Source organism: Myotis nattereri (assembly GCF_964212035.1).
Source record: "Myotis nattereri genome assembly, chromosome: 1".
In the NCBI taxonomy this organism is placed as follows: Eukaryota; Metazoa; Chordata; class Mammalia; order Chiroptera; family Vespertilionidae; genus Myotis; species Myotis nattereri.
The window spans coordinates 197,436,422-197,464,313 of record NC_138075.1 but is presented as its reverse complement, the minus strand read 5'-3'; the positions used below and the strand labels follow the sequence as shown (position 1 = coordinate 197,464,313).

The following is a 27,892-nucleotide window of genomic DNA, read 5'->3' as shown; positions in this document are numbered from 1 at the left end:
GGCATAGGCACGCCAAAGGCTGACTGCTTGGTACCCAACACCACCTTTTATTACGGAAAACTTGAAGGATGGGAAGTGAATGATTCAACCAGCCGGTGAGGACAGAGTACATAAGTCTGTGATTAAGAAGGTGAGTCATGCCACAAAGCTGGGAATATGTTCTGGTAGCTTATTATAGGATGGACCACTATACAGCAAATCTTGGCACAAATGAATAAAGAGGCCTTTGTTATTATTCTGGAAGTTAGGAAGTTTCGCAAGTATCTCTCCACGCTTGCCAGTGCAATCCTTTGGAACTTTACAGGAGGCCTATCTCTTTCTTTCTTTTCTTTTCTTTTCTTTTCTTTTCTTTTCTTTTCTTTCTTTTTTTTTTTTTTTTTTGAGGCCTATATCTTTCATTGCATCACTCCCCGGGAACTACTTAGATGGGAAACCATGTGGTTGAGAGTGGAAGTTTCAGGGTCAGGTCCTCTGGGTGTGAGTTCTACTGCTTATCAGTCGTGGGCCCTGGACAACTTGCTTCAGATCCGTTAGCTTTCTTTCTTCAGTCTGTGAGAGAGAAATAAGAAGAGTAGCTAATGGAGTCATTGGGAGAACTGAATGAGCTACTGCAAGTGAAATACACAAATCTGTGTTGTTGTTGCTTTAAAAAGGTGTTCAGTAAATGATAGTGTTTGGTAACTGTGACTCAGCTGTGTCAGTTCCTCTAATCTTCTCCCATTAGACCTCTATCTACGGCCTCTTTCCCAGCAGCCAGCTCCCGGGGGGTCCCAGGAGCTCATGATCACAGTCACCTCATTTACCGTACTTTCCTGCTCAGATATCCCGGGGGTCTGTGGATGGCCAAGTGAGTTGATAATCACAGCAGCTCTGAAGTGAGAGTGCGGTGAAATCACTCTGGCCTGAAGTGGAACAGGAAGGCTTAGTGTAAGAAATGGAACTTTTAAAAAGATATTTTTTTATTGACTTCAGAGAGGAAGAGAGAAGGAGAGAGAGATAGAAACATCAATGATGAGAGAAAATCATTGATCGGCTGCCTCCTGCACGCCCCACACTGGGGATGGAGTCCACAGCCCAGGCATGCGCCCTGACCAGGAATTGAACCGTGACCTGATTCATAGGTTGACACTCAATCACTGAGCCACGCCGGCCAGGTGAAATGGAACTTTTTAAGTTAATCGGTTATTTTATTTATACCTAACCCCAATCCCAAATATTGGTGGAATTTTTTTAAAGCACGTAATGAACGGTGGAAATAAACAGTGGAAAAAGCCAGAGGGAGGGGAAAAGCAAGGCCAGCCATAAGATTTCACCTAATTATGTCCCAGACCATCTAGAGCTAGAGATGGGCAAATCCGGCTATGACTGTCCTGTGATGAAGGCAAAAAAGGAAAATATGATCAGTTGCAAAATTCATATATGCCAATATGTGTCTTCTATGTCAGCCACTGTTCTAAGCATTTTAGATGTGTTCACTCCCTTCTTGGCATAGCAGCTCTATGAATTGGTACTATGTTATTGCTGTTTAGGTGGATGGGAAACTGAGGCTCTGGAAAGTTAAATAGGCGGCCCAGTACTCACGGTGGCAGCACTGAAATTTGACCTCTGGTTGCCCAGTTCACAGCCCTTAAGGACTAAGCAATGCTATTTTGATAGACAACATATAACAAATAATAGAAAGCCAGCAGTTCAGAGGGAGGATTTCCTAACACTGAGAGCTAAGCCCTCATAAAGACAAATAGTTTGACAAAGTACACTAACTTCCAGATTGAGGGATTTCCAGGTCAGTTTTTAAAAAAAAAAAAAAAAAAATGTTCTTATCGGTTGCAGGCTCCTTTCCAGCACAGGCTCTGGTCAGGGGCATGCAGGAGGCAACCAATTGTTGTGTTTCTCTTACATTGATGTTTCTGTCTTTCCCTGTCTCTTCCACTCTCTAAAAATCAATGGGAAAATATCCTCGGGTGAGGATTTTTTTTAAAAGTTTTTATATATGATGTACAGCCCAGCTGGTGTGGCTCAGGGGTTGAGCATTGATCCATGAAACAGGAGATCATGGTTTCATTCCTGGTCAGGGCACATGCCTGAGTTGCAGGTTTGATCCCCAGTAGGGGGCATGCAGGAGGCAGCTGATTGATGATTCTCTCTCATCATTGATGTTTCTATCTCTCTCTCCCTCTCCCGTCCTCTCTCTGAAATCAGTTTATAAAAACATATTTTTAATAAATCCTTAAAAAATATGATGTGCAGCTGTCCACCTCTTTTTGTTTGTGTGTGTCAAGTAAGAACATTAAAACAACAACTACTACTACCAGGGATTGTCAATATTATTTCAGGAAATAAATAACATGTAAGTACAAAACACACACACACTCACACACACACACACACACACACACACACACAAGCGTAATCGAAACACAGGGGATCTTGCTTTACAATTTTGAGTAAATTCAGCTTTGTGAAAAATGTACACCGTCCTTGCCTTTCTCATCGGCCTCTGACAGGTGAAGAGCTGTCAGAGAATATCAATGGTTGTCAGAACCACTGACAACCTCTCTTTGGCATCTCTGTGACCCCAGGACAGCAAGGACCCAAAGGCAGAACTGAGACTCCATTCTTCTCCAGGCCGGATCCCAGGAAGGTCTCAAAATTAAGTCTCTTAAGAACCAGAAGATATGATCACATCAAAAACACACACACAGAAGGTCTGTGAGCAGCAGCCAGAGCAGGTGGCCTCAATCATGATTTCACACACAAGATGCACATATCGCTCACCAACATGAGCGCATCACTGCAGGCTGTGAGACACGCCACCGGGACACGCGTACCATCAGGCTGTAATTTCAATCTGGAATAAAACTGAATACTGTATCTTTTTTAAAAGAACACATTATGCTTAAAGAAAATATAAGATGAACACCAGGAACATGATTCGATTTTCCTGATGCTAACACATTGGCAGCATTTTCCTATTTTGTTTGGTAAAGAATTTTGAGTTGCTTCTAAATTTATGCTGAAACCCATTGGATGCTTTCCGAGGCCGAAGCCAGCAGCTCCCTTTGTTCAGGGAGTTGTATTTACAATCCCCACTGTTCCTATATGTCCATTAGAATGCAATTATCCTGCTTGGGGGGAAATAAAGGTCACTGGGTTAATGGAGCTCACCTTTCTTTTTTAGCTCATAAATAATAAATCAAATATAATATTTAAAAAGAAAACCACATCCTGCATATCATTGTGTTTCTGTTGCTTTTCTCACAGAACATTTGAGTACATGGCACTTACTATGGCCATAATCATCGCAGTCCATCAAGTTCCTATAGCAGTGATGGCGAACCTTTTGAGCTCTGCGTGTCAGCATTTTGAAAAACCCTAACTTAACTCTGGTGCCGTGTCACATATAGAAATTTTTTGATATTTGCAACCATAGTAAAACAAAGATTTATATTTTTGATATTTATTTTATATATTTAAATGCCATTTAACAAAGAAAAATCAACCAAAAAAATGAGTTAGTGTGTCACCTCTGACACGCATGTCATAGGTTCTCCATCACTGTCCTATAGCACTGGTTCAGTCAAGAAATACATAGCATGCATCTATTAAATTGATAGTCATAAAAACTCAAATGGTCAAGAAATTTCTCATGACATTTTCTTTTTTTAAAATATATTTTATTGATTTTTTACAGAGAGGAAGGGAGAGGGATAGAAAGTTAGAAACATCAATGAGAGAGAAACATTGATCAGCTGCCTCCTGCACACCCCCTGTTGGGGATGTGCCCGCAACCAAGGCACATGCCCTTGACTAGACTCGAACCTGGGCCCTTTCAGTCTGCAGGCCGACGCTCTATCCACTGAGACAAACCGGTCAGGGCCTCATGACATTTTCAAGGTAGACTATGGTACATTCTACTCTGACTGTAAGGAACAACTCACAGAATTATTTATACTAGCAAATATACAGAAAATCTCATGGGCTTTATCAAAGTACTAGGGGCCCGGTGCACGAAATTCGTGCACTGGGTATGGGGGGAGGGGGGGGAGAGTGTCCCTCAGCCCAGCCTGCCCCCTCTCACATACTGGGAGCCCTCAGGGGTTGACCCCCATCACCCTCCAATCGCCTGATCGGCCCCTTGCCCAGACCTGACGCCTCCGCCAGAGGTGTCAGGCTTGGACAGGGGACCCCCATCTCCCCAAGATCACTGGCTCTGGCCCCCGCCCAGGCCTGAGGCCTCTGGCCCAGGAATCATGCCTGGGCAGGGGACCCCCATCTCCCTCTGATCGCTTGCTCCACCCCCCGCCCAAGCTTGACGCCTCTGACCCAGGCTTCAGGCCTGCGCAAGGGGACCATCATATCCCCCCAATCCCCGGCTCAGCCCCCCGCCCAGGCCTGATGCCTCAGCCAGAGGAGTTGACCCTCATCACCCTCCGATCACCAATCACCGGATCGGCCCCTTGGCCAGGCCTGAGGCCTCCGGCAGAGGTGTCAGGCCTGGGCAGGGGACCCCCAGCTCCCCGCGGTTGCAGGCTCCGCCCCTGCCCAGGCCTAACGCCTCTGGCCTAGGCGTCCGGCCCGGGCAGCGGGGACCTGCAGTGGCAGCGGGGGGCGCCGCGATCGTGGGCTTCGCTTTAGGCCCAGGCAAGGGACCCCTAGCTCCTGGGACTGCCAGCTTCGACCGTGCCCAGCTCCCATCGCTGGCTCCACCCCTACTTTCTGCTATCACTGGCCAGGGCGGCAAAGGCGCCTGATTCTCCGATCATGGCTGGGGGGCAGGGCAAAGGCGACCGCAGGGCCGCCTTTGCCCTGCCCCCCAGCTCTTAGCTCCCCCCTGGGTTTCCGATCACTGTCAGTGGCAGGGGGCTTCTTCCTGCTTTCCCTTTCGCCTCCCTGCATTGTGCCTACATATGCAAATTAGCCGCCATCTTGTTGGCAGTTAACTGCCAATCTTAGTTGGCAGTTAATTTGCATATAGCCCTGATTAGCCAATGAAAACGGTATCGCCGTACGCCAATTACCATTTTTCTCTTTTATTAGTGTAGATTGGCAAAGATATGCATTTTAAAAATTTTAAACAAATGTGTACAGATTCAAGCACATTCCGTTGCTTCCAAAACAACTTACCAACAGTACTTGTGAGGAGACAGCCCTTATGACCACGCCAATAATAATAAATATTTCTAGGCAAGAATCTGCTGCCACTAGTTTCCCTAATGACAAAACGAAGACATTCCTGCCAGCTAAAGAGCTGAACACGGCTCTCAGCCCAAAAGAGCCCAATCGATGTTTTCACTTCGGGCTTCCCAAGGGAACAACTAAGCAATCGCTCCAGTACCTGGCACATCGAGATTTATAAGGCAGAATAGGAACACACGGCCTAAACAGCTTCAGAAAGCCACTTGTCTAGAGAAACTAAAAACAAAACAAAACACACAAAAAACTAAAAACAAAGCAAAAAAAAAAACACAACAGAGCATCTGCTATTATATCACCATGCCCCTGAAAATGAGGCTACATGTCTCATGCGATTTATCTAAGAAATATTTTTTAAATAAAAAGGGAATGATAGTACACCTCTGAGCCTATTATAAGAACTGTTAAACACTTATAAATAACTCCCCCAAAATAATGAAAACGAAAAACTCCGTTTCCACTTGACGCAGACTTGTGCGACAAAGCGCACTGCAATAACCCAACAGAACCACACAGCTTCTGCCTCCTCGTTACGAGTTTCAGCAGCAGCCCAGCACAGCCCTGTGAAAGGCATTTTAACGGAATTGCAAACCCAGCAATGAACCAGACAACTGTTTTCCTAAATAACACAGCAATGGTACTCACAATTATTTCCAAAGTTTATTTGAAGGGCATGTATCTGTCATCAACAGCCTGTCATTATTTGTTTTCATTATCATTAATAGCAACAAAAGTTGTTCTGCCAGGCACTGATCTAACAGTTTTATTCGAGTTACCTAACTTAATCCTTGAAAAAAAATTCAATGGTCTGTGAAGGGTGGCAGAATATACCCCAAAATATGCCACTTTGGCATAAGGATTATTTTGAGCTAAAGAAACCTAAAAAACAGTACATGCAAGAAGAGCATTCTAATCTCCCCTTTTCTTCCTGAAAACAGGAGATTAAAAACTCCCTTGTGAAAGATGCCCTCTTCTATACCAGGAGAAAAGAAACATTCTTTGATGAAGAGTCAAAGCCAAGAAAATTCTATAAAAATAGACCTCATTAAAATAATTCTTATCTTCCTGTAACCTCCTCATATATTTTAGTTACTTTTCCACAATCACCTCTTTTCATTTCCTTGTGAGGACTCCTATGTCACATAAAAATTATCTAGATTTGTAGCTTTTCTCCTATTAATTTGTTTTATGTCAGTTTCATTCCCAGGCACAGCCAAAACACCCTTTAGAGGGTAGAGGTAAAAGTCTGCCTCCCCTATATCTGTGATAATTTGAATCTAATTAACATTATAGATCAGTACAAAGCATTAACTAACACTATTTAAATATAGACACTTATTTTCCTTAATATTCATTCTCATTGTAAATACTTTTGGTTTTGAGCCCTGCCGGTGTTGCTCAGTGGTTGAGCATCCACCCATGAACCAAGAGGTCACCAGATCAATTCCCGGTCAGGGCACATGCCTGGGTTGTGGGTTCAATTCCCAGTAGGGGTGTTGATGCTTCTCTCTCTCAGTGATGTTTCTATCTCTCTATCTCTCTCCCTTCCTCTCTCTCTAAAATCAATGAAAACATATTTTTAAAATATTTTTGGTTTTAAAATTTATCTGGGTTCCCCAGAAAGGTTTCCTTAAAGTATTAGTCATTTTACTAAATATCATCAGATACTTACTTCTTTACTTATTACAAGAACTTTTACATCTGTTTTACAAAAAAACGAAGCAGGCCGATTGGTATTAGTTAAAAGGCAGGTTTCCTGAAAAATAAAAACAAATGGATTTCTTCAGGAATTATTTCAGCCCTGATGTTATTATTACAATGAAACTCTGGCACCGTATGGAATTATAAGTATGCATCATTTTAGGCAAATAATTTTTAAAAAAATAAATCTTGAGCAATAAAAAGCAATTGGAATTGATAAATAAGGACTGTCCTGGTCTTACTTTCACATAATCTATCAGTCCCAGCAGCACTAAAATGTAAGGACTATTTTATAAAAACAGAATGCAGGGTTGAACAATTATTTATTCTGGAATACTTGCTATGTTAAAACAGCATAATCTGCAAACACACAAAATGCTGTATGTTAACTCCACTCAACATTTATTACTAAGAAAAAAGGGTGCTTTTCCTACAGATGGCCAACTTGGAGTGGATGCTAACCTAGATCCATGAGGTTCAATGAGGGGTATGGTGTGAGTATAACCAAATACAAAATTATAACAAATTTTATTGATTATAATATTGAAAAAGATGTAGCAATAAAGAATCAAGGTGGGTTTATCTTATTGAAGGGAGAGTGACATGACTTTAACATCTCTCTTTTCTTGAGATGGGACATCCATCTTATGCAGCCCTTGGACGTCAGCACTCCTGGTTCTCAGGCCGTCACACTTGGACCAGGCCTTCCACCATCTATCCCCCTGGTTCTCGGTCTTTGGACTTGGACTGAATTACACCCATGGCTCCCCTGGTTCTCCAGCTTGCAGACAGCAGGCTGTGGGACTTCTCTGCCTCCAATTCCTACAATAAATCTCCTCTTACATATATCTGTATATATCCTATTGGTTCTGCTTCCCCAGAGAACCCTATATGGATTTTGGTTGAGAAATACCAGTTCAGATAATCTCCAAGTTTCTTCCTTTTAGTTAAAAAAATATATATCGCCGAAACCGGTTTGGCTCAGTGGATAGAGCGTCGGCCTGCGGACTGAAGGGTCCTGGGTTCGATTCCGGTCAAGGGCATGTACCTTGGTTGCGGGCACATCCCCAGTAGGAGATGTGCAGGAGGCAGCTGATCGATGTTTCTCTCTCATCGATGTTTCTAACTCTCTGTCTCTCTCCCTTCCTCTCTGTAAAAAAATCAATAAAATATATTTAATATATATATATATATATATATATATATATATATATGTATATCAGTGGCTCCATTTAATCTGCTCTCAGTTGCGGCAGCATGGCAGAGTAAACAGAGCACTGATGCAGGATTCTCCTACCCTTTCTGCCACCAACTAGCTGTCTTAAAAGGAGCAATTCAGCTAACTGCTCTGGTTCTCCATTCACGAAGGTGTAGAGTGAAAGAGTTTGTTTAGCTGACCTCTGAAGCTCCATCCAACACTAAGGTGCTGATCCTGGGGAAGATCTTGATGTCCACAAAGGGTCATAAGGTTCTAAGTAAGAGTGCTTCCAAAGTGCCTCCAGCACTAGAACATTCAGCCAGTCACAGGCTGGCCAACATCTTAACCAATGCTCAATCTATCAAGACATATTTGACCCACCAGTGATGATACATAATTAACAATGGGAATACCATGGGAAAAATAAGGTTTGCTTTTTATTGAAAACTAGAGGCCTGGTGCATGAAATTTGTGCACTGGGCGGGGCGGGGGGGGGGGGATGTCCCTCAGCCCAGCCTGCACCCTCTCCAATCTGGGACCCCTCAAGAGATGTCCCACAGGGATCGGGCCTAAACGGGCAGTCGAACATCCTCTCACAATCCAGGACTGCTGGCTCCCAACAGCTCACCTGCCTGCCTGCCTACTTGATTGCCCCTAACCGCTTCTGCCTGCCAGCCTGATTGACGCCTAACTGTTCCCCTGACAGCCCAATTGCCCCCAACTGTCCTCCCCTGCTGGCTTGGTCACCCCTAACTGCCCTCCCCTGCTGGCCTGGTCCCTCCAAACTGCCCTCCCCTGCTGGCCTGATCGCCCACAAATGCCCTCCCCTGCAGGCCATCTTGTGGCCACATGGGAGCGGCCATCTTGTGTGTTGGAATGATGGTCAATTGCATACTGATTGTGACTAATTAGCATATCTGGTTGTGACTAATTAGCATGTCAGGACTAATTAACATATCCCTCTTATTATTGTGTTGGAGTGAAGGTCAATTTGCATACTGGTCATGACTAATTAGCATACCTGGTCATGATTGTGAGGGCATCGTGACCAATTTGCATAATATATATATAGTTAGGAATACATCTTTGTCCTTTGCCCTTCTCATTGGATTTGTTACCAATAAAATATATTGAATCCATCTAATATTGGTATTCCCATAGCCAGTACCTTGCTTCAGAGTCTGCTCATCAATTTTCCACCTGCTCCAATTCCATGTTGTTCTTTCTCTGCTAACATAACCCACCTATGTTAACATTTAGTAGATGACTCATCACATCAGTCATCTGTCTAAATGTTAATCTGATTCATCTCCCTCTGACTTAAAACACTTCAATGAGCTCCACTGCCTGTAGAATTAAGTCCAAACTCTTCATCATGATTTTCAATACCATATTTGTCCTCAGCTGACATTTCCAAAATAAAAACCAGCAACTGTTCTCACCTCCAAGACCTCCACACTTAGGTACTTTTGGATCTGAGGATCTCCAAATCAAATCTTCCCTCAACTAAATACAGAAAAGAAGCAAGTTTTATTCCTACACACAAGCTGCTTTCTGCCCTAAATCTTATCCCTTTTGCATAAAGTATTTTACAAGCATAGACTTTCTTTAAAGAATCAAAAATATCTCCTTGAATCAGTAACTGTTTTGGTACACTTTTTAAAAAATACCAGCCTCCAAAGCTACAGGGTTTGTAACTCATTCATTTAACTGGGCAATCATTCATATAACAATCAATTATGAATCTTGCAGGTCGTGTATGTTGGCAAACTATATATCAGGCTATATGTCAGCTCTACACTGCTAAGGAAAATACACATTCTTTAAGCATTTCAATTACTGAAATATTTCATACTTGAGGACAATTTTATTTTAGTACAATGACACATAACTTAAATTTTTAAAAATAAAAATGGTAAGAGACTGAGAAATTTAGACAATATTTACCCCTATGAAGTCACCTTCTTCAAACTCATTTAAAATTCCAGAATTGGTATTTCGGTTCATGCTGGTATTACTTGACATGACCTTTAAATGTCCAGCAAGAATCAGGTAGCATTCAAGTGGTACATGTCCTTGTCTTAGAAGCATACTTCCAGCTTCAAATCTGGGGAGAGAGAATATTAAAAACACTTCTGCAAAATGGCAAGTGTGAAGTCATCGTTGGCAAACAAAATGCTGTCATCTTCACCTGTAAAGAATTTTATGTTTTGTTAAGAAGCAATTATCGTCTTCTGGTATAGACCTTGAAGGCAAGGACTAGAGCCAACCTGTCCACTGCTATAGCATCGGTGCCGAGAATGGCACTTGGCTCATAAAGTAGGCCCTCAATGAATATATATTGAGTGGATTATGAATAGGCAGAAGGAGGTGTTGCACAATCACAGAACAGAAAGTCTCCACACAAATGAATTCCTTAGATAAGCCCTGCTTTCACAAAATATAGGTATTTTTAAAACACTACTGAATTCATGAGGTAAGGCAAGATTTTTGGTTTTCTGGGAGACAAATTTGGTATTGATTAGCATTCCTTTAATCAAGACTTTTAAAAAATACATTAAGTCCTGACTTTTTTATTAATTTTACCATTTTGTTTTCTTACATAAATATAATCTCCAAAAGTTTCTTGGAACTGTGGCAAAATGACTTATAATAAAACCACCTTTCCCATAGGCTAATTGATATAAACAAGAGTTAAGCTCCTATGGCATCTCATCACCATTATAACAAATGACATTGAACAAAACGTTATTTGAGGATGTGCTGTATTATACTCAGGAACAGTTTTGTAAATCTGCTGCTTTTCCCTATTGGTAGGTATTGAGCCAGAGAACAGTAGTTTGCCCACTCCAAGTTTATAGAAACAACCCATCCCTGGTAGTAATGCATAATAAACTTTAACGAATATAAAAAAATTACCTGGGGCATTTGATAAAAGATCAAGATTCCTATACACCCTGGAAATTCTGGTTTGGTAGATCTGGGGTGGAGCCTTGGCATCTGTATTCTTAAAAGGATCTCCAGATTATTTTGATAAGAACCACACTTAGAGAAACATTGTATTTGAGGCTAAGAACAAACATTATTTATTTTCTTTTTCTTACATCAGTAATTTTTGTGAAGACTGGAATGGGGCACGTTCCATGAAATATTGGGAAGTCTGGATAATTTTAGAGTTTCATTTAATTACTACCCAGAATTCTTTCTTCCTAGAAGGATAAGAGTTATAATATCTATATTCCAAATTAGGCAGGTTTCACTAATGAGAATGTTAATGATAAAGATGACAGTGTTATATATTAAAGACTAGAGGCCCAGTACACAAAAATTTGTGCACTTGGGGGGGGGGGCGCATCCCTCAGCCTGGCCTGTGCCCTCTCACAGTCTGGGACCGCTCAGGGGATCACCACCTGCTGGCTTAGGCCCGCTCCCCAGGGGATTGGGCCTAAGCTGGCAGTCAGACATCCCTCTGGCAGCCTGGCAGCCCTCCGGGAATGTCCACTTGCCAGCGGGGAGCAGGCCTAAGCTGCAGTAGGACATCTTTAGCGCTGCTGAGGAGGCAGGAGAGGATCCCACCACCACCGCTGTACTGGCAGCCGACAGCCTGGCTTGTGGCTGAGCAGAGCTCCCCCTGTGGGAGCACACTGACCACCAGGGGGCAGCTCCTGCATTGAGGGTCTGCCCCCTGGCAGTCAGTGTGTGTGTCATAGTGACCAGTCATTCCCAGTTGTTCTGCTGTTAGGGTCAATTTGTATATTACCCTTTTCTTATATAGGATAGAGGCCTGGTGCATGGGTGGGGGCCAGCTGGTTTGAGTGTGTCCCGGATCAGGGTGGGGGTCCCACTGGGGTGCCTGGCCAGCCTGGGTGAGGGGCTGAGGGCCGTTTTCAGGCTGGCCACACCCCCTTCAGGGAGGGGGCTCCTGCTGGGGTGCCTGGCCAGTCTGGGTGAGGGGCTGATGGTTGTTTGCAGGCTGGCCAAGCCCCACAGTGGGGACCCTCACCCCATGCGGGTGTGGCCAGCCTAGGTGAGGGGCTGATGGCTGTTTTCAGGTTGGTCACAGCCCCTTCAGGGTGGGGGTCCCCGCTGGGGTGCCTGGCCAGCCTGGTTGAGGGGCTGGTGGATGTTTGCAGGCTGGTCACAGCCCCTTCAGGGTGGGAATCCCCACTGGGGTGTCTGGCCAGCCTGGGTGAGGGGCTGAGGGCTGTTTTCAGGCTGGCCACACCCCCTTCAGGGTGGGGGGTCCTGCTGGGGTGCCTGGCCAGTCTGGGTGAGGGGCTTATGGCTGTTTGCAGGCTGGCCAAGCCCCCCAGCAGGGATCCTCACCCCATGAGTGTATGGCCAGCCTGGGTGAGTGGCTGATGGCTGTTTGCAGGCTGGCCATGGCCCCCAGACACCCAAGCTCCCAGTGGAGGCTGGCTGGAAGCAGATATCTGGGATTTATTTATCTTCTATAATTGAAACTTTGTTGCCTTGAGCGGAGGCCACAGCCGGCCAGGGCAGGCAGAAAGCTTGGCTTCCTCGATCGCCAGGGCAACCAAACCTCCTGCTTGCTCCAGCTCCGTCTTGGTTGGGTTAATTTGAATATAGTCACTCTGATTGGCTGGTGGGCATGGCTTGAGGCGTAGTGGAGGTGTGGTCAATTTGCATGTTTCTCTTTTATTAGATTCGATACTCCCATCCCTGTGTTATCAGTGAGGAGGCCTCAACTCCAGCACTTGACATGCTATGAATCAATTACATGATGTTGAGAAAATCGCTTAGCTTCTACTTCCAATTCTTTATATATAAAATGGGAATAAATCTGTACCTACTACATACTTCATAATAATGTTTTAGAAGAAAATATGGAATATGTTTAAATTATTCAAAAGGAATATTTTTATAAATAAAGTATTAGGATTTTGCCCTGCTTTAAGAAGTTTGACAGTGTGAAGGAGAGTTAGAAGCAGCATAGCTCCCACCAAAATTACTATACCAGGTATACCAGGTAATAAGTAAGTCTGCCACAGTTCCATGAAAGTTCTTATAAGACATGAAACTCTTGAGTCAGAGACTTATGAGTTGCAGCAAAAAGTGTAACAGGAGTGTCAGCATGGTGGCACCAGTCCCCAAGTCCCACAGGGCAATAGGATGGCCCAGGGGAGTCTGCATATGCAATGGGGTGAGTCACAAGGGAAGAACTGGAGCTTAGGGCATCCACTGCTTTTACAATAGGCAGCAAGCGAGCTGTTTGTCTGGAAGGAAGCCAGGAACAGTATAATGTGTTATTATCTCAGGATTCCCAGTTGCATGAACAATCCTGAGGAGTGTCCGGGGGAAAGGACCAGTCAAAGCTTTGAGATTTGGACACATTCAGCAAGATGTATACGAGCACAAAAGGCTCTTCACAGACTGTATCTCAGGATACTGGGCTTATTAATGAAAATGAATAGAATTTTAAAATAAGGTTCTACGTTTACTTAAAGAATTATAATTCTAGTTCCAAAGGAAGACTATGCAAAAGGGAAATTTAACATTACTATCTTCACTGCCTTTGGGAAGAGAATCACAAGATTAAAATGTGATTTTCCATTACTTTTACTCTGAAGAATTAAAAAGTTATTAAAAATTGCTGAAGTAACTGCTGCATCATAGACATATCCTCAAGAGAGTAGCTGGTTTCTATGAATTAGGAAGAGTCCACAGGAATACCAGGGCATCAGAGAAGGGAGCCAATCATAAGGATGTGATGGGAAAGGGAAAGAGGGGAAGCATTGGGAATGGGGAACTTACAGAGGGAAGAGATGGGTGACAGGCACTAGAATGGGAAAAGAGTCTGGTATTCAAGACAGTCAGGTTTAATGCATCACAGACAGAGCAGGATGGTTCCACATTCTGTTTCCTCTCCTCTATGTTGTGAAAGTGGATGAGGGCCATCATTCGCAGCCAGTTTTTCAAGTGCATCATTTGGCTGCCAGATGCCCATTATACTAATTGGAACACCAGCCTCCTCTATAACTCATTGACACAAGGATTCCAGGGCTACCCATTTCTTCTGAAGCATTAAAATTTAAGAATACCACCCATACAATAAACCATAAAATATTCACAGGAGCCTGTACTCTAGTATTAAATTGCAACTCCAGGATGGTTCTTCAATAGCCTATTTGAATGATGTGAAGGCATGCCAATGCTGAATAGGCTTCTCCTGCTTAAACATTTAATTTTATACTTCCGAAGCACTCAAAGCTCTTGCGAATATTTACAGTTTGATTAAAATAATTTTCCTTAAGAATTTTTTTCTTTTTAAGCCCATAGATACAACTGCTCCAACCTAACAAATGCAGAAATCAGTATTTTTGTTAATAATAGAAAAAGCAAGATTTAATACCATCACATCAGGCATTAACATGTCTACATAAAATATGCATATAGCTATATATGTTTATTGTATATTAAAATCTAAGAAGAGCCCATGAACATTATTAAATACTGATTCATTTTTGTTTTTCATTCTTCATGTAAAAGGATAAATGTGAATAAATAGTACTATCAATCTTCAATGAGTGAGGTGTTTATGACAATAACTCTCCATTAAAACTTATAAATAACTAGAGGCCTGGTGCACGAAAATTTGTGCACCAGGTGGGGGGTGGTACCTCAGCCCGGCCTGCCCCCTCTCACAGTCTGGGAGCCCTCAGGGGATGTCCTACTGACAGCTTAAGCCTGCTCCTTGGGGGGAGCAGGCCTAAGCCGCAGTCTGGCCTCCCTCTGCAGGAGGCAACTGGGCCAATCAGGAGAAGCACCGCCCTCATCACCCCACTGCTGCTGCCACTGCCAACTGCCTGCCCTGCTCAACCCTCACAGCCACTGTGGCTTTGTCCGGAAGGACATCTGGAAGATGTCCAGTCTATCTGGTCTAATTAGCATATTACCCTTTTATTAGTATAAATAATGATTTTTAAAATGAGACTGCATGTTAATACTACATAAGTTAAGTTTTTCCAAGAAAGAATTATATACATGATGAATCTTGTATTAACCATTGTTATGGGTTCATACAACAGAATCCATTCTGATTGGTTTGAGAAAGAAAGGATTTACTACAGGTATTAGATAGCTTATAGAATCTTTGGAAAGGTTATTTAAATAGTTTCTAGGCCAAATTACCAGGAAAAACTGGTGAAGATGCTGGGCAGATCCCAGAACCAAACAGTCAGGAAACTGGGCCACCATATCTGAACAAAAAATCATGTGGTCTTTGCCAATACCTGTACCAGAAAAACGGATGGCCCATGTCCAACCTTTTCCCCCCAACAAATTAATGTCACCTCCAATGTCATGAAGAGATATCTAAATCATATGTCTATATATTAAAAGAAAGGGGAAGCAGGAAAAGGTAGTTTTTTCATACTGTTGTTTTGCTTTGTATTCTCATTAGGATGGTAGGGTTTACATTAAGGAACACTATAAAAATATAAAATTTATTCAAAAGATTTTGGGCAACTCCTAGTTGCAAACGTCAACTTCAGACTCTTATAATAAAGTTTAGAGAATTTTACCTAATACACTTTGCATATTTTCCTCTTTCTAGATAAATAAGTGGACTGTTATAGCAGTCCAATCACTTTATTATTTTGGCATTTTGATTATAATAAGTCTTGGTCTTCATCCTATTTTCAATTCTAGTTTCTTTCAGGTTGGTTTAAAATTCACGATTACACTACAGAGTTCAAAACACTAACCCCAAACTTTTACATATATCTTCTGGTAAATATTCAATTTGTAACATGTGTTTTGTCTCTGAAGTTTGGTTAACTTTTATTCACCATCTGCCTAGGCCGTCGCTCTAACCACTGAGCACACCAGCCAGAGCATACTATCTATCTTTCTTAAGGGGACTGCCAAGACCCAAAGGAATATTTTTGTTTACTCTTTTTTAAAAAATATATATATTTTTAGCCCTAGCTGGTTTGGCTCAGTGGATAGAGCATTGGCCTGCGGACTGAAGGGTCCCAGGTTCGATTCCAGCCAAGGGCACATGCCCGGGTTGCGGGCTCAATCCCCAGTAGAGGGTGTGCAGAAGGCAGCCGATCAATGATTCTCTCTCATCATTGATGTTTCTATCTCTCTCTCCCTCTCCCTTCGTCTCTAAAATTAACAAAAAATATATTTTAAATATATATATATATACATACACACACACACACACATATACATATACATACATATATATACATATACATATATATATATTATTGATTTCAGAGAGGAAGGGAGAGGGACAGATAGAAACAATGATGAGAGAGAATCATTGATCGGCTGCCTCCTGCACGCCCCCTACTGGGGATTGAGCTCGCAATCCAGGCATGTGCCCTTGACCAGAATCAAACAGGGACCCTTCAGTGCGCAGGCAGACACTCTATCCACTAAGCCAAAACCGGCCAGGGCTGTGTCACTTACTCTTGATAGATTGCAGTCTGGCAAAGTTGGAGCTGTACTTCCTTTGGCAAACTGTGAAATGCCCTATTCTTCGTTAGATATAGTTGAATCTTTAAAAGAAAAGAGAAAAAGAACAGCTTATAAAAGGGCTAAAGAAAAATGATTATGTTGTTCTGTTATTGGTTCAGATCTGCTCAACATTTCTGATAACCAAAACAAGAGTAGATTTTACGTGTTCTCCAAAGTCCGGCCATTTCTTATATGGTAGATGTTGATAATTAAAATATCCCATATATGGATTCATGAGAACTTGGTATGGTTTTCATACAGCAAAAGTTCTCCGATGGACGTGAAAAAAACACTGATGCAGTGAGGAGATGGTCTTCTCCAGCATTTATGAAATCCCACAGTGTTAGGGCCCCACCTCTGTGAAGAAGTTGGTAAGGAATCCTTTAGAACCTAGCTTGTCCAGCAAAACATGCAGCAAAAACCAAGGACCATAAAAATAAAATCTGATTGTATCCAGAAGTCCTTCATTGGAAGACATTAGAGGTAAGAAGTTCAAACATGCCTTTTTCTCTTTTTCAAAGTATTTGATTTTACTATGCATTACTATTGCATCTGCCTGGTATCTTTGAAAAAGAATTGTGATGTGGCTACTAAAACTATAAAACGTTTGCATTTTTAAAGGGTCTGAAAATAAAGATATGCTCACAACCCCTACCTCATACTCTGTACAAAAATTAACTCAAAATGGATCAATGATCTAAATATGAGACCTAAAAATCATTAAACCAGAAAACAAATGAGTAAACCTTCATGGCCTTGGATTGGGTGACGGATTCTTAGATATGATACAAAAGCACAAGCAGCAAAATAAAAAACAAATTGGACTTCATCAAATTTAAAACTTTTTGCATGAGAGGAGAGTATCAGGTGCCGGGGTCCAACCCCAGCGGGTCCAGGGGTCCCCAAAGGTGTGGACGGAGTCGGCGAAGAAGGAATGACACGGAGACAGCGTTCAGTTGATCAGCAGCCTAGCCAGGATCTCCAGCCAAGTTCTGGTCTCGATCTCCAGAGAGGTTCTGCTGTTTATTGTCTTGTTAGGTTCTCCAGCCAGGTTCTCCAGGTTCTCCAGCCAGGTTCTATAGCCAAGTTCCCTCGCTAGGTTCTCCAGCCAGGTTCCGTGTCCATGTTCTCTTGCTAGGTTCTGTCTCTAGGTTCTGAGGCCAGTTTCTGTCCAGGATCTTTTGCCATGTTCTCTCGCTAGGTTCTGTCTCTAGGTTCTGAGGCCAGTTTCTGTCCAGGATCTTTTGCCATGTTCTCTCGCTAGGTTCTGTCTCTAGGTTCTGAGGCCAGTTTCTGTCCAGGATCTTTTGCCATGCTCTCTACAGCGAAGTTCTTCTGTCTCTAGAGAACGTTCTGTGTAGGTTCTGTGCCAATTTCTGTCTCTCCTCTGTTTCTTGCTGTCTTGTTACAACTGTATTTATACCAGTTGATTCCAATCCTATCAGTCTCTATTTCAAAGGTTAGGGCGTTTCTTATCTCCATTCCAGGGAGGAAGGATTATGTAGCTTAAGCATGATTGTTCATAGTTAAAGTGATTAATTACCCACCTGGCACTTAGTTAAGAGGTTTTATTCCCTCCCTAACTTCAGGGGAAAATCCCTACCTGGGGAAACAACCTTTCTCAGAGAGGAGACCTTGGTTAAAACACATAGTGACAAGAAGGTGAGCAAACATATTAAAAACAGTATGCCATATATGCCAGGTCCCTTGAAACAGCAAGCATGGACCTGCTCCCGGCAATCAGGAAAGTGAAAAGACTAGTTATAGAATGGGAGAAAATGTCTGCAAATCATATCTGGCAAGGGTTTAATACCCAGAACACATAAAGAACTCTTACATCTCAGAAACAAAAAGACAAGCCAATTAAAAAATGGGCAAAGGATTTGAATAAACATTTCTCCAAAGACATACAAATGGCCAATAAGTACATGAAAAGATGCTTAACATCTTTAGTCACCTGGGAAATGCAAATCAAAACCACAATGAGATACCACTTCACACCCTTGGGCACTGCTGGTGCAATTGCTGTGGGAAACAGTTTGGCAGTTACTCAAAAAGCTATAGAATCAGCATACCAACCAGCAATCCCAATTCTAGGTGCCCCTTCCCAGACTCCCAATTCTGCCGACCACTTTCTTTCTCTATAGTTTTGCCTTCCACAATATCATATAAATATAATCATATTATACACTGCTTTTTGTTTCTAACTTAGCAAAATGCATTTAAGATCATCCTTGTCTTGTGTACACCAGCATTGTGTTCCTTTCCATGGCCCATTTGAATATATGGATATATCAATTTTTCTAGCCATTCACCTGTTGAAGAAGATTTGTAACAATTATCTTTAAATTTTCCTTTTCATTACTAAAAAATTAAAATGTCACCTAATTTCTAAATATGTATAGTATTGTGTTAATATTTTAAAATAATTCTTTGAAATTTGGTGATTACAATGTACAGACTTAATTTACTATTAATAGAAATGCTTAACTAACTAAAAGGACTCATTTTCTGACCTGCTAGATAAAAGTTTTCTGCAATTGCTACTAAATTTAAAAACTTGGAATTTTAGAGTGCTTAAAACCTTAAGTTAGAGTTCCTGCATGTTATGAGCATACTTTTTCAAAAAAAACGTTATGCCATTTTAACCATTTTTAAGTGTATGGTAGATTGGCATTAATCACATTCACACTGTTATGCACCCATTACCACCATTTGTTTTCAAATCTTTTCCATCACCCCACCTGTAAACTCTGGGGCCAGTAAGTAATGATTCTCCCTACTCTCTTCCCCAAGACCCTGGCAATCACTGTTCTACTCTCTGCCTCTGTGAATTTGGCTATTTTATATACCTAATATAAATGAATCATGAAGTATTTGTTGTTATGTAATTGGTTTACTTAATTCAGCATAATGTCTTCAAAGTTCATCATATTGTCTTATGTATCAGAAATTCATTCCTTTATAGACTGTTGTCTTTTGATTTTTTTTTAATAACAGTCATCCTAACAGGTATAAGCTGATATTTTACTGTGGCTTTGATTTTCAGTTCCCTGGTGATTAGTGACCTTAAGCATCTTTTCATATATCTGTTGACTATTTGTATGTCTTCTTTGGAAAAATGTCTACTCTGTTCCTTTTCCCATTTTTTTAAATTAAATTATTTGGTTTTTGCTATTTAGTTTGAGCAGTTTTTTATATATTTAGATATTAATTCTTATCAGATAAATGGTTTGCAAATATATTCTCCCATTCCACAGGTTGTCTTTTTATTTTTATTTGGGGGAAATTATTATCTTATTATTTTTGAATTGATTTGAGAGAGAGAGGAAGAGAGAAAGAGAGAGAGAAACATCAATCGGTTGCTTCCTGCATGCACCCTGACAGGACCAAACCTTCAACCTGTGCATGTGCCCTGACCAGGAATTGAACCAATGACCCCTCTGTACACATGATACTCAACCAACTGAGCAACACTGGCCAGGCCTGTCATTTTATTCTGATGATTGTTTCCTTTGCTATCCAGAAACTTTTTAGTTTCATGTAGTCCCATTTGTCTATTTTTGCTTTTGTCGCTTGTGGTTTTAGTGTACATCCATGAAATAATAGCCAAGATCAATGTTGTTATGGAATACATCCCATTTACAATAGCATCAAACAGAATAAAATACTTAGGAATAAACAGCTGAGGAGGTGAAAGATCTGTACCCTGAAAACTATAAAACATTGATGAGATCATTTAAAAGAGATACAAACAAATGGGAAGACATCTCATGTCATGGACTAAAACACTTAATATTATTAAAATGTCTGTGCTACCCAAAGCATTCTATAGATTCAATGCAATCTATCAAAATCCCAATGGCATTCTTTACAGAAATAGAAAAAACAATTCTAAGATTTGTATGCAACCACAAGGGATCCAGAATAGCAAAAACTACCTTGAGGAAAAAAAAGAACAAAACTGGAGGAAACACACTTTCTGAATACAAAATATATTATAAAGTTCCAGAAATAACAGTATGGTATTGAACTGGAGCCAGGCACATAGACCAATGGGACAGAAGAGAGAGTCCAGAAATGAATCCACACATGTGTGGTAAACTGATGTTCAGCAAGGATTACACCGTGGGGAAGGATAGACTCTTCAACAAGCAGTGTGGGAAAGGATATCCACAGGCAAGAGAATGAAATTGGAGCCTTATCTTATACCACACACAAAAATCAATTCAAAATGGATTAAAAATTAAATGTAAGACCTGAAGCTGTAAGGCTCCTAGAAGGAAAAACATAGGGGGACAGTCTCATGGCATTGGTCTTGCCAATAGTTTTATAGATAAATAACTTTGAAAAACAAAGCTTTGAAACTGTAAGGCTAAATGCAAAAGGCTAAAGACACAACAATGCACTTGAGTTAGTAACTGTGTATCTCACAGGGGTCCAGGTTAACAATCCTGAAATTACTCACATATATAACAAAAAGGTAAGTATACTGTAGATAATAACAGCCAGGTTTGTGTCTTGGGAGAAAGATGCTACAAACAAGCAAAGGGGGAATGCTGGAATAAACCCCATGGTATGGACCGGAGTTGGAGATGTCAGTATGACCTAATGTTTATTTTAATCTACATAGAGATTGATATATATATGAATGAATGTAAATACACGGGTTAGTATACATACAAACATTTGCTGGCTCTATGTGCTAAGAAGGCCTAGAAGCAATGACTCCCAAGTTGAAATAAGAACAATTAGAGGGCAGATTTGGGGTTCTAAATCTCATTCTAATCTCATTCTGCAATAAAAGACTCCATGCTTCTCAAAGAAATGGCTGATTTGGGGGTTAGAGTATGGAAGAGACAAGATAAATCTGGAGCATCTTACAATGCCAGAAAGTTATTGCTAAAAAAAAAAAAAAAAAAAAAAAAAGTGAGTTTGTCAAAAGAAGACCTAGTCAACACTTTTTTTAAATATATTTTATTGGTTTTTTACAGAGCAGAAGGGAGAAGGATAGAGAGCTAGAAACATCGATGAGAGAGAAACATCAACCAGCTGCCTCCTGCACACCCCCCACTGGGGATATGTCTGCAACCAAGGTACATGCCCTTGACCAGAATCGAACCTGGGACCCCTGAGTCCGCAGGCCAACACTCTATCCACTGAGCCAAACCAGTTAGGGCAAGTCAACATTCCTGATGGCTAGAGCTGGAATAATTTGAGCAATATAGTGAACAATGATTACTAATTGTTTATAACTCAAATAATAAAATAAATACCTGTAAGTCAATAAATACCCATTAGACCTGTGGTTCTCAACATTCTGGCCCTTTAAATACAGTAAATACAGTTCCTCATGTTGTGACCCAACCATGAAATTATTTTTGTTGCTACTTCATAACTGTAATGTTGCTACTGTTATGAATCGTAATGTAAATATCTGATATGCAGGATGGTCTTAGGTGACCCCTGTGAAAGGGTCGTTCGAAAGCTAAACAGGTCGCGACCCACAGGTTGAGAGCTGCTGCATTAGACCATCTATATATATAAAAGCCTAAGCAACCAAATGACCAAATGACCTAACGACTGGTCGATAGATTGCTATGATGTGCACTGACCACTAGGAGACAGACGCTAAACACACAGGAGCGGGCTCGCTCCTGTATGAATCAGGCCTGCGAGGATTAGGCTGAAACTGGCTATCCAACATCCCCTGAGGGGTCCTGGATTGGAGAGGGCCCAGGCCAGGCCGAGGGACCCTACCGGTGCATGAATCCATGCACCAGGTCTCTAGTACTGATATAAATACACATGAATGAATGAATGAGTGAATGAATGAAAAAAAGAGGCAATTCTTCTACAGAAGAATTATAAATGGAGAGAGAATGAGGAAAATAGAATATCACCATTATAGCATCAAAGTAATAACTGCTGCAGGCAAGATACACTGACAAATGCTAAAAATAGTGAGTAAAACCTTAAAGGGAAACAGGGTGTCCACATTGCCTCAAAGGATCTCCCATCAAATTCTTATTAATAACTGTGGTGATTGTAACATACAATCTCTTAAATACTCTTCCCTCCAGGAGATGGATCCTAAATCCTCTGGACTTGACTTAACTCCAGGGGCTGGGCTTAGCAATTCACTTTCAAAGGACAGAGTATAGAAAGAGGAAAAAGGTAAATTTAGAGTAGAGAAACTGGCAGGCACCACCTTAGCAAAGTAATAAGATATTGATAGCACAGGCCCAAAATCTAACCTCAGTCTAATCATGAGAAAAAAGACAAACCAAACTGAAGGACATCCTGCAAAACATCTAACCAGTAATCTTCAAAAGTGTCAAGGTAGCCCAGCCGGCGTGGCTCAGTGGTTGAGCATCAACCTATGAACCAGGAGGTCACAGTTAGTTCCTGGTCAGGGCACATGCCCAGGTTACGGGCTCCATCCCCAATGTGGGGAGTGCAGGAGACAGCTGATCAATGATTCTCTCTCGTCATTGATGTTTCTCTCTCTCCCTCTCCCTTCCTCTCTGAAATCAATAAAAATATTTTTTAAAGTGTCAAGGTAATCAAAGACAAGGAAATCGGAGGAGCTGTCCCAGATTGAAGACTAAGAAGACATGACAATGAGAGCAGTGTGGTATCCTGGCTTAAATCATGGAATAGAAAAAAGACATCTAGTAGAAAAAGCAAGGTAATCTAAATAGTTTATAGGTTATCCCTGACCTGGTAGCTCGGTTGGTTGAAGCATCGTCCCATACACTAAAAAAGTTCCTGGTTCAATTCAGTGTCAGGGCACATACGTAAGTTGTAGGTTCGATCCCCCCAGGGTACATACGAGAGACAACTGATGGCTATTTCTCTCTCACATTGATGTTTCTCTCTCTGTCTGCCTCTCCCTTCCTCTCTCTCTAAAATAAATAATTATATCCACTGTGAGGATTAAAAAATAAATAGATGATAGATAGATGATAGATAGATAATTTATAGTTTAGTTAGTAGTATTTGTTGAACCAATCTTAATTTCTTAGTTTTGATTATTATACCATAGCTAAGTGAGATGTTAACATTAAGGAAAGCTGGGTAGAGAGCATGCAAGTCTTCTGTAAGTCGAAAATTCTCAAAATAAAGTTTAAAAAAATTAGCTTCAGCTAAACACGGAAGTTACACTCAGAAACAAAATAAATGGGTCTCAATCCCAGATGACTGAAGCCACAAGTAAAAAATAAATCAGCAATAAACAGTTATTACTATTCACCTATGCATTTCAAATGTCCAAGTTTCCCAAACTAAAATCTCCCAGAAGTTTGGCTGACAATCTGGTTGTGACTCAGAGGCAGACCCTGGGGTAGATTAAGGAGAATCAGCCCCAGTTCAGTCTCCTTCTCCTCCTAGGCCCCTGCGTCATGGATACAGGTTAGCACCAGTGAGAGGTTTTCTGTTTGGGATGGGTGAGGTGAGATGAAGGAAATGGAAGTTGGTGGTAATTGACACTTTGCAGAAAAGTTAATGAAGCATAAAGAACGTATGTTCAGCCCCGTGCTTTCTCTTTACCTAAAATGCAGTTAGCCTTGAAATATGCACCCACCTTTAGGGCAATGCAGAAAAATATCTCTAGATTACAGTAATTTTTATTCCCTGAACTGACAATTGTTCCTATCTGATTCAAAATAAAACTATTCATTGCTGTCAGCCTCTTTTTGACAACATGCAGAACAGGGATTTCCAGTCTGTCACTTCTAGATCTCCTTGAAGAAATACCAGTAAAAGGGGATCTGGGGATGGGAAGGGATTTTTGAATTTTCAATATTTTGAAAAGTGTAATGAGATAATTAATTTACTTGTAATAAAGTCACCCGGGATAACATATAACTTACTTGCTTCAGTTGGAATCATGTCAGCTCAGCATGAACCAAAGTGCTGATTGACAGTAAGATATATCTTTAATTTTAGAAAGCAGGCAGATAAATTAACTATTAATAAATGATTTTTGTTAGGAAGTAAAGACCTTTCAAACATGGGGTTCATGGGGCAGCAATGGCTAGGAACCAGCATGCTTCTTACTGTGTAAGATGCCCTGCCCTCAGCTCTTGACTGAAAGCCACTCACCGCCACTCCCAGCACTTCTTTGACCCTGGGCAACCTTCTCTGGTATAAATTGAAAGTGCTTGGTAATTGAATGCCATTTGATTGCCTTGTGTATGCTCAAGAAAGCGGTATACTTCATAGTATGCATATGATTCATAAGAAGTTGAATAAATATAGTATCTCTTTTTATACCCTCTGGAACACAGTTCTCTACTTAAAATAGGTTCTATGAAAAAGATAAATTTAATTTGTCTATACCATTTTTTCCAAGTTGTACATTCACTGTTGAGGACTTTCTGGGCCCACACAAGGATTTCAGCTCACAGTCACAAGAACTTACATGGCTATGATATTTAATGATATAGGTGGATTCAAGAGAGTGTCCCAAGTACAGGGACATTTTAGAAATGTCTGATGCCAAAGATGATGACTACACTTGTAATACAACACTCTTTTTTTAGGATACTCTGAAATGCTTTACATTTTAAAATGTTTAAAAATCAATACCTCTTTTTACTTTATAGCTGGTATACAAAACATTCTTTAGAGGCTAAAATACAAGAAATGTACATCCAATTTACCTAAGCACATTAAAATTTTAACTGAAGCAGAGAAAGACTACCTAATCTCTTAAAGACAGAAGAAATTTATATCTACATAATGGGTTGCTGAAGTTCATTCAAAGATTAGTAAATTAAAATTATAGAAAACATTTTCATAGGCTTAAATAAATTCATTTATATTCAAAATCAATTATTTATCACAAATACACACCTCAAACAAATATAACACATACTAGGGACTCGATGATTAATATTTCTTTAATCAACGTATAAGTAAATGAAAGAACAGCTTCACTAGATGTATGTATAAAAATATATAACTATTTCAACCATCTTTACTTAATCCCATTTTGTTTTTCTAAAACCCTAAAATTAAGCAAGGATTGGAAAGCAGAAAATAAGAAAAATAATTTGGCATGATGTTTTTATAATGTTAACCTATATTTGCTTAAATTGATAGAAGAAAAGCATAATTGAATACATTGGAATAATCGTATACCAGAAAAAATTTCATTTATTTACCTCTCTGAGATTTTCTTGGCTTCTCTGATTAGGTTGAATGAACAACAATGTTTTCAGCTTTTCAAAATCTTTGCTCTGTAAAACAAAGTGTACTGACATTTAATGCATCCTACCTGTCCCCATGGACACAATTTCTCCTAAAAATTTGGACAGGATTAATAGCCTAGGGAACACTGAGTGTTATGTTTATATAATATTGACTTTTAACTTTACAAATTAACTTTGTTGAAATAACTTTAAGAAACAGATTTGCTTAAAACAACTGAAGCACCAAGTGTGGAATTCACTGGCCATATTATTGATAGACAGGTTTGATTATAACTAAGACAACAAGACCATTATAACAAATTGAGAGTTGGCGTGCTGAAAAGTTATTTCTTGAGTTAATGAGTATGAGTCACCTCATGAATGTAATTCAGTCTCATGTCAATCCAAATGAATAGAGATCACATTCACCAGACTCAATGAGCCTATACAAGAGTGTCAGTATTTGTTTCCTTTTTATCTAGGGAATAAGGTCTCAAAATAGTGTTACTGGCTCAGTGCTATGCTATGAGGTGAAATACAACTCAGCTGAGTTTATCTCAATACAGTATCTTTCTTTAACTTTGTATTCCTGGTCTCAGGCTTTAACAGAAAAAAAAAAGTATGACCTCCATCCTATAACTTGATATCAATTTACTTTTCACATCCCATACCTGATGATGAGAATCTAAATATAGATCCAAGATACTCCTAGACTTATTCTGATATATATACATATACACACACACACATGTGCCCACATGCACAAACATATAATTTTACAAAAATAAAATACACCATTCTGTTTTGTGACCTGATGTTTTTCTTCAGTGATCTACTATTTACTTCCTTCCACTTGCACATCATCATTTTTAATAGGTGCGTCATACTCTATCTATCACATACTTTATAATATATATTTAGCCAGCTACCCCTCAGCACCCAGTTTAGGTATCACTTCCTCCAAGAATCCTTCACTGCCTCCCCAATTCTGGGTTCAGCTCCCCTCATACGTGCTTCAGCCACATCCTACACCATCAGCACTGCACTCAACAAATGTTTAGTTGACTGTCTTCTTTCCTAGACTCTAAGCTATATGAGGGCAGGGAACCAACTACATCTGACTAATTGTCGTAACCCTGTACCAACTACAGTCAGTGCTCAGCCGAGATTGCACCAAATAAATAATTGTTGAAATATAACTTGCTTCCTTTCTTTAAATTATAAACAATAAGATAAATATTCTTGCACATGCAAATGTATGCATTTATCCAATCATTCTCATGGGGTAAATTTTTAAAACTGGAATTGCAGAGACAAAGTTGCTCATCTTGAATTTTAATGTATATTGTCAAATTGCCCTCCAAAATCCCTGTAGAAATTTATGCTCCCACCATCAATGAATGGATGAAACTGTCCATTTTCCCATATTTTTGAAACACTAAGTATAGTCACCCTTTTCAAAAACCTTTTCCCAACTTGCTTTATTTCTTTCTTTATAATTAAACATAATTTAAAAAGCTATTACACATTGTGATAGTCTTAAAATTAGATAGCTATTAAGATGCAAACAAAAATACTTACCACGTTATATTTAGAATAATTGCTTATGCCGAATAATAGTTCATTAGCTGAATGATTCTTTATGCTCAAGTAAAATAGTGCCCATTCTTTTGCTCGACTCTTTTCAATGTACCTGAAGGAGAAATGATAAAATTATATAGAAATATAAGTATTTACTTGATAGAGAAAATGTGCAAAAAAAATAAGCTAATGTGGAGATTAATCAACTGGAGAACATATACAGGTTAATATGCAAATTAGTATGGGGGGGCGGACTCTAAGGTATGGATTCAAAAAACAAGGTGAAATTTGAAACTTACTGTGGATGTCATTATATTTTGCTCTGAAAAGTGAAGTTGCAAAATGTTGTGTCTTGATAGATTTGTTTTTCGAAAAGTCTATTATCGCTGTCCACAGGATTGGCTACTAGTACTACAAACTAAGTTTATAAAAATAACACTCAAATTCTTCCTCTTCTCCCTGCAGAACACTTAATTTTTGATCCAGGATATGATGCTCTATCTAGACTTGTACTGTCCAATATGTACAT

The 27,892-nt window shown here is 40.3% G+C and overlaps 1 protein-coding gene across 1 annotated transcript; it reads right to left on the bottom strand.

Annotated features, from left to right (window-relative positions):
• Window positions 1-381: 381 nt before the first annotated feature.
• LOC308523339 (uncharacterized protein) lies at window positions 382-27,469 on the bottom strand. The gene is made up of 6 exons (XM_081097185.1): window positions 27,364-27,469; window positions 25,756-25,830; window positions 16,538-16,626; window positions 10,040-10,199; window positions 6,866-6,949; window positions 382-549 (listed from the first exon to the last, which is right to left on the bottom strand). Exons 4-6 carry the CDS (start codon window positions 10,181-10,183, stop codon window positions 463-465), a joined length of 315 nt encoding a protein of 104 aa, XP_080953311.1. The 5' UTR covers window positions 10,184-10,199; window positions 16,538-16,626; window positions 25,756-25,830; window positions 27,364-27,469; the 3' UTR covers window positions 382-462.
• Window positions 27,470-27,892: the final 423 nt, after the last annotated feature.

Excerpts from the sequence above, each read along its gene's own strand:
- LOC308523339 (XM_081097185.1), bottom strand. The coding sequence starts at position 10,183 with ATGCTTCTAAGACAAGGACATGTACCACTTGAATGCTACCTGATTCTT. Across the intron at positions 6,950-10,039 it reads AAGAAGGTGACTTCATAGGG|GAAACCTGCCTTTTAACTAA; the intron begins GTAAATATTGTC and ends TTTATTTTTCAG. Across the intron at positions 550-6,865 it reads TTCTTGTAATAAGTAAAGAA|ACTGAAGAAAGAAAGCTAAC; the intron begins GTAAGTATCTGA and ends TCTCTCTCACAG.